We start from the raw sequence: 7,210 nt of genomic DNA, 5'->3' as shown, positions 1-7,210 counted from the left end.
GCGGCTCTGGTCACGTTTTGGATCACTGTGTGTGTGACCGATGCGGCTCTGGTCACGTTTTGGATCACTGTGTGTGTGACCGATGCGGCTCTGGTCACGTTTTGGATCACTGTGTGTGTGACCGATGCGGCTCTGGTCACGTTTTGGATCACTGTGTGTGTGACCGATGCGGCTCTGGTCACGTTTTGGATCACTGTGTGTGTGACCGATGCGGCTCTGGTCACGTTTTGGATCACTGTGTGTGTGACCGATGCGGCTCTGGTCACGTTTTGGATCACTGTGTGTGTGACCGATGCGGCTCTGGTCACGTTTTGGATCACTGTGTGTGTGACCGATGCGGCTCTGGCTTTCTATCACTGTCACATGCCCCTATGCTTAGCAACACAGAGTAACACAAATTTAGATAATTTCTGTAGCTAGTTTAGATTCATAGTTCTAAAGTCCACAATGGGTCTCATTTGGCTAAAAACAAGGTGGTGGGAAGGCTATGTTCCTTCTGCAGGCTCTAATGGAGAACTCCCTGGTTTTCTGGTTTTAGGGGATTGAACTCTTTGGCTGACTTTCCCTCTATCCATCTTAAAAGTCAACTGTGTAGCTCCATCAAATCTCTCTGTGATGCTGACTCCCCCATCTTCCCTACCATGTTAGAGGATCCTTGTATCACACTGGACCTCCAGGATAAGGTAGGAGAACCTCATTTACGATCTTCTCACCACCATCGTTGGTTCTATTCACAGCACTGAATGAATCTCCCACGTAGGCCATGTTCATGAGAATGCATGGTGGATATCGTGGGGAGCTCTTATTTCATCCGTGGCAGATTTTATTAGCATACTGTATTAGTGAAGGTTTTCTAGAGTAACAGAACTTACATGATGAATCTCTCTATATATAAGGAGATTTATTAGAGCGAGTTACAGGCTGTGGTCCAGCTAATCCAACCATCGCTCCCTATGAATTCAGTAGTTGTCCATTACACAAGGTTAGATGTCTCAGCTGGTCCCCAGTGTACACTGGAATCCAGAAGAAGTTGGTTCTAATGCCAGTGAAGGAATGGACTTGCCATTGAGAGCGAGAGCAAGCAGACGAAGAGTGAGGCTTCCTTCTTCCATGTCCTTTATATAGGCTTCCATCAGGAGGCGTGGTCTGGATTCGAGGTGGGTCTTCGCACCTCAAAAGATCTGGATTACAGGTGCACCGTCCCACCTCAAAGCCATGCATTTAGAAGTGGATCTTCCCACTTCAAGTGATTTAATTAAGCAAAAATTCCTCACAAGTATACCCAGCCATTTTTATTTTAGTTAATTTCAGATGTAGTTGACAACATCACATCTGCCTTTACAAACAGTTCAAATCTTTACACATAAAATAGTGGTGTTTTTTTTGCATGCACATATGTGTGTGTGGGTACTTAGGCGTGTGTGTGCACTTGCATATGAAGGGAATGTCAGAGGTTGGTGTTGGATGGCTTCCTCAGTCATCCTCCACCTTATTTTTGAGGCAGGGTCTCTCACTAAACCTCAGGTTCACTGGTGAGGCTAGTCTGATGGCCAGCAAGTCACCGGGCTCCTCCTGTCTCTGCCTGCTCAGTGCTGGGATTACAGTCACAGAATCTTACGTTCAGTATTCATGTGGGTGGTGGGGATCGAACTCAAGTCTTCTTGCTTGCATGGCAAACGCTTTACCAGCATGATCATCTCCTCTCTCCTATTTGCTACCACTTTAAGCTTTTTTTTTTTAAATGAAGGAGGAATGATTATTTGTAATCATTTGTGATTAGATACATAGAAGCGTCAGACACATTCATTGGTTGGAATGCCGTTTGTATGCCACTATGCCAGGCATTTTCCCATGGGTTCTGGGCAAGAAATTCAGATGTTCATGCTTACAGCATTTGATTGACAAAGCCATGCCCTCAGCCTACTATTACGTAGTGTTTAATAATTGCTAACCAAGTTCAAAATGGGGGTTCAGATGTGCATTTTATAAACCATAACGTATGCTTTATTCTTCAGGTCTCTTTGTTTTGGTTTTGGATTTTTGATACAGGGTTTCTCTGTGTAGCTCTGGCTGTTCTGGAACTAGCTCTGTGGACCAGGCTCGCCTCAAACTCAAGAGATCCACTTGCCTCTGCCTCCCAAGTGTTGGGATTAAAGACATACACTAACATGCTTAGCTTAATATTTATTTTATTATGTGTATGTGTGTTTTATTTACCTGTAAGTCTGTATAAAACATGCATGCCTGGTGTCCACGGAGGTCAGAAGAGGACACTGGATGCTCTAGAGATGGCTGTGAATCTCTACATGGGTGTGGAGATCAGAACCTGGGTCTTCTGCAAAATAAGTGCTTCTTAGCCACTGAGCAATCTCATCAATCTCCATAATACATGGTTTTTTTTTCAGTATATATCAAGTCTTAGGAACACAGTTTACCAAGAAGGAACTGAAGTATGTGCAGCCCTAATTGGGCCCTGGAATTTGAGCTAGCAATGCAATTTCTGGAGTGAACTATAAAAAGCATTTTCATTTAAAGCATGCGTGTTAAAGGAAATATCAGGGCTGGAGCAGTTAAGAGCTCTAGTTGCTCTTGCAGAGGACCCAGGTTTGATTCCCAGCACCCACGTGGTAGCTTCCAACTGTCTATAACACCAGTTCCAGGAGATGTGGCACTTTCCCCTGGCCTCCATGGACACCAGGTATACATGTGGTACACAGACATACATGCCGGCAAACACTCATACACTAAAATAAAAATAAATGAACCCTTTTTAAAAAGGGATTTTTTTTTCTGTTCTTTGCCTTTTTGACAAGTGTTTGTCTGACTTTTGCAGCATGAATTATTAACCCCCATTCACTGCTTCTAAACAAATATCCTCAACTTTCCCAGTCTTTTTGTGTGAGGATTAGCACTCCCATTCTTCCAAATTCAGCGTGTAGAATTCAGAGAAGCTTTGTCGGAAATGAAACACATTTAAAATCTATTTGTAAGTAAGGCATCGAAACAATTTGTGTGGCTGTGGATGCTGGTGGGAGTAAATATGTTGACGGGGGATTTAAAAAAAGAAAAAGAAAAACACGAAAAAACTGGCCACATCTATAAAGCAAGATCTTGTTATCTTTCCCAGCCTACTCAAGAGGAACCCGGCTACTTAGCTGTAAAGAGCTTTGCAAATGAGGAGGCTGTGTGCTCCTTGTACCCAATCCAGATGGCAATTTGACAGCGCAGGAACTTGAAAGAACTAGCCAGATGGATGGCCAGACTTAGGGGTGAATGCCTGAAGCAGGTGATCAGTGTTACTCTCAAGGTCTAGCAATGTCAGCAGGAGGAAAGTAGAAATACAAACGGTCTCAGCAAGGCTGCTTCCTAAACGATACAAGATGGATGTTGAGCTGAGGGTGTGGCCCAAACAGTTTACGAATTAAAACATTGTTTCGTTGGCTATCTTGCCTTCAGTCTCCCATGGATTCTAATCTAATGCTATGTGTTATTTTGGAGGTTTTTGTGAGTAAGAGGCAAGGATAACCATAAACGAGGGATGGCCCATCCAAACCAGGGAATATGGTCAACCAACGTTGAGCCAAGTGGGCTGACAGCCAGGTGGAGCAAACACAGCAGGGGTTCACATCCTGAGGAAAAGGGAGTGGGTGGGAGAGGATGGAACATTATGTGACTGTGGACTCCGAATTTGGGGATGTAGGTGGGGTCGGGCTTGGGCTCCCTCTCTGCCCATGTGAGTTAAAACCGAAGCGTGGCATGCTAGCGGTGCTCTGAGCGGTGCTGCCTCACAGGATACCCTGCTGTCTCTGGAGGGTCTGTAAACATGAAGCTGCCTCAGGTTCTCGTTATTCTGCTGTTTGTGGTACTGGCAGGTAACTTGTCCAAATGCACCCTGAAGTAGGGGATACTAGAGCTGGTAGCAACAGGGGCGGGATGGTCAAGACTGCTGACAGTTGGCCAGCATCGTCAGTAGTGATCACCAGCATCACCAGTAGTGCCCGTTCTCCTTGGTGCCTGGGAGAGAGAGAGCAAGCAGTAAGGTCAGAGACGCCCTTGCGGAAGGTACCAATCAGCTCATCATCTGGTATCAACCTTATGATGCTCAGCAGCTTTTACCTGAGAAATCTGGCCACCCCCATTTCCACTCAAATTCATTTTCAGCCTGGGCTGTAGCAGTGAAGTGAACAGTTCACAAGCGAAAGCCTTTCTTCATCATTAAGTAGCTAATTAACCCAGAGAATTATTTCTTTTGAACCTTAATTTTTCTCTTTGGCAAGTGAGTGTAACATCTCTAGCTCAGATGCAAAGATGCAAAGCCTCTTATTGGCGGAAGAAAGTCCAGCATCTAGGGTTCTCTTCTGCCTTACTTGCAAGGAGCCATATTGTGTTTTCATGGCCCTCAAAATACAGTTCTCTTGTCTTCAAGGATGTTGCTCGTTATGAAGTTTGAGAGCAGGGAGAGCACATCTTTGCTGTCCACATTTATTCTGCAGGTTGATCTGATTTTGAATAGAGAGGGAAATGAAGGCTTAGAGAGAGATGTTGGGACTTACGTGCACGAATAGGGGAGAGTCAGGATCTCCAGGGGGAAAGGTATCCATCAGACTGTGTTTGCTCACTAGCTAAGACATTTATCTGAGCTGAAGAAGAAAGTGAGACAAAGAACAGCCAGGTTCTGGAGAATTTGTCTGGGATGAGCAGAAGGGGTTCTCAGGAGCCACTGTGGCTAAAACTAATGAGATCTTGGCAAGTGTGATGCCTACAGCCTAGGAGTGTGAAACACAAAAGGCCTGCCTGTGATGCTGTGTGTGAATGTGTGTGTATGAGAGAGCCTGTGATGCTGTGTGTGAATGTGTGTGTATGAGAGAGCCTGTGATGCTGTGTGTGTGTGCCTGTGATGCTGTGTGTGAGTGTGTGTATGTGTGAGTGTGTGTGTGAGAGAGCCTGTGATGCTGTGTGTGTGAGAGAGAGGGCCTGTGATGCTGTGTGTGAGTGTGTGTGTATGTATGAGAGAGCCTGTGATGCTGTGTGTGTGCCTGTGATGCTGTGTGTGAATGTGTGTGAGAGAGAGCCTGTGATGCTGTGTGTGTGAGAGAGAGAGCCTGTGATGCTGTGTGTGTGTGCCTGTGATGCTGTGTGTGAGTGGGTGGGTGTGTGTGTGAGAGAGAGAACCTGTGATGCTGTGTGTGTGAGTGTGTGTATGAGTGTGTGCCTGTGATGCTGTGAGTGAGTGTGTGTGTGTGTATGAGAGAGTCTGTGATGCCGCATGTCTGAATCTGTATGTGTCTGTGATGTTGCAAGTGTGCGTGTGTGTTTTGCATGTCCACCCACGTGCCCTGGGTGCCCTGCTCTGCCATTCTCTGCCTCACTGCTGTGCAATGGGCTCTCGCACTGAACCTGGAGCTAGGCTGGCAGCTGGCGAGCCCCACAACCCTCCTGTTCTTACCTTGTCCCCCAGTAGTCAGTGCTGGGGTTACAGGCACAGACACACCTGTTTTCTATGTGGGCGCAGGACATTTGAACTCAGATGTGCAGCAAGTCTTAAAAAAAAAAACCTCCTGAGACATCTCTCCTGATCTCTGTGATTTTCTTTTTTTTTTTTTTAAATATTTTATTTATTTATTATGTATACGATATTCTGTCTGTGTGTCTGCCTGCAGGCCAGAAGAGGGCATCAGATCTCATTACAGATGGTTGTGAGCCACCATGTGGTTGCTGGGAATTGAACTCAGGACCTTTGGAAGAGCAGGCAGTGCTCTTAACCACTGAGCCATCTCTCCAGCCCCTGTGATTTTCTTTTAAATTAAAAAAAATTGCTGAGGAGACGGCTTAGTTAGTAGAGTGTGTTTGCTATGTGAGAATGAGGATCTGAGTCTGGTCCCCAGAAGCCATGGAAAAAGATTTTAACTCTGCTTGATTATTATTGTATACATGTGAAGTGCATTTGTGGATGCATGTGCACATGGGTGTCATGGAGGTCATGGAGGTCAGTGGTCAGAGGGCAACTCTGCGGATTTACTTTCTCCTCCCACCTTATGTGGGCTGCGGGGATTTAAGACAGGCTGCCAGGTGTCCATGGCAGGTGTCTTTATCTGCAGGGCCGTCCTGGCAGCCCATCCTGGGATGCCCTTTTAAAAGCTGACTTGGCTCTGAAGTATACTGATGGTGATGCATTAGTGCTCTCTGAGGAAACAAGACTGAGGGCGTGCTGATGGAGCCGGGAGGGCTTTGCCTGATTTGGGGTGGTACTTAGCCAGGACTGCGCAAGGAGTCAGGTCTTCTCCTCTTCCTCCCTGTCGTAGGTTCTTCCAAAGCTATTTGGGTATTGGCCAGGACCAACTGTTCTTTTTTAAAATTCAAGATTAATTTTATGTGTACAAACATTCTACCAGTGTATATGTATGTGCACCACATGTGTGTCTAGGGCACACAGAGGCCAGAAGAGGGCCTTGCAGCTCTTGGAACATTTCAAATAGCTGTAGACTATTTGATGCTGGGAACCAAACCTGGGTCCTTTGCAAGTGCAGCAAACACACTCAGTTGCTGAGCCATCTCCCCAGTCCCTCGAATGTCCTAAATTTGGGGGTTCTGAGTTTCCTTGTATTAGCATAGGTTTCTGCTTGGGACGGAGGAGATGCTGACCGAGGGTGGTGTGTCTGTTGCCCTTGTGAGTGTGAAATCCAGCTGCATCTCTGCTTTCCCTCAGAAACTAACCCTGCTCCATGTTGTTTCCTGTGTTCAGATGGTGCAAAACCCAAAAGATGCTTTAACAATGTATCAGGCTACTGCAGGAAGAAATGCAAAATGGGGGAGATAGCCGAGGTGGGATGCCTGCATGCCAAATACTGTTGCGTCAATGAAAGGGAAAACAAAAAGCAGAAAATCCTTCACCAGCAGCCAGTCCAACCCAAGGAGAAGTCAAACGAAGTCCAAGACTATATAATCCTGCCCACCATCACCTACTTCACCATCACTATCTGAATGAACCGTTTGTCCTCCATGGCTCTGTGGAACCCTGCGGGCTGCCGCAGCCGCTTTCCTCCTGGGCACGTGGTTCCCCACATAATAAAGTTTGACACTTTTGCCTGTGTCTGCTCCTTTTCTGGATAACATGAATGTGATTACATAGCTGCTGTACTGCTCGTGTTTTGCCTCGGAAATGGGGACACCGAGGCTAAATGAACCCTGGGAGAGGTGGCAGGTAGTCTCT

The 7,210-nt window shown here is 46.2% G+C and overlaps 1 protein-coding gene across 1 annotated transcript; it reads left to right on the top strand.

Annotated features, from left to right (window-relative positions):
- Positions 1–3,823: 3,823 nt before the first annotated feature.
- Positions 3,824–6,981, top strand: Defb128 (defensin beta 128). Its single transcript, XM_057780102.1, has 2 exons — positions 3,824–3,872; positions 6,743–6,981. The coding sequence occupies exons 1-2, from the start codon at positions 3,824–3,826 to the stop codon at positions 6,979–6,981; spliced, it is 288 nt and encodes a 95-aa protein (XP_057636085.1).
- Positions 6,982–7,210: the final 229 nt, after the last annotated feature.

This window comes from Chionomys nivalis, chromosome 9 (genome assembly GCF_950005125.1).
Source record: "Chionomys nivalis chromosome 9, mChiNiv1.1, whole genome shotgun sequence".
NCBI classification, from domain to species: Eukaryota; Metazoa; Chordata; class Mammalia; order Rodentia; family Cricetidae; genus Chionomys; species Chionomys nivalis.
This window is presented reverse-complemented; position numbering and strand designations above follow the sequence as displayed.

Excerpts from the sequence above, each read along its gene's own strand:
- Defb128 (XM_057780102.1), top strand. The coding sequence starts at position 3,824 with ATGAAGCTGCCTCAGGTTCTCGTTATTCTGCTGTTTGTGGTACTGGCA. Across the intron at positions 3,873-6,742 it reads GCTGTTTGTGGTACTGGCAG|ATGGTGCAAAACCCAAAAGA; the intron begins GTAACTTGTCCA and ends TCCTGTGTTCAG.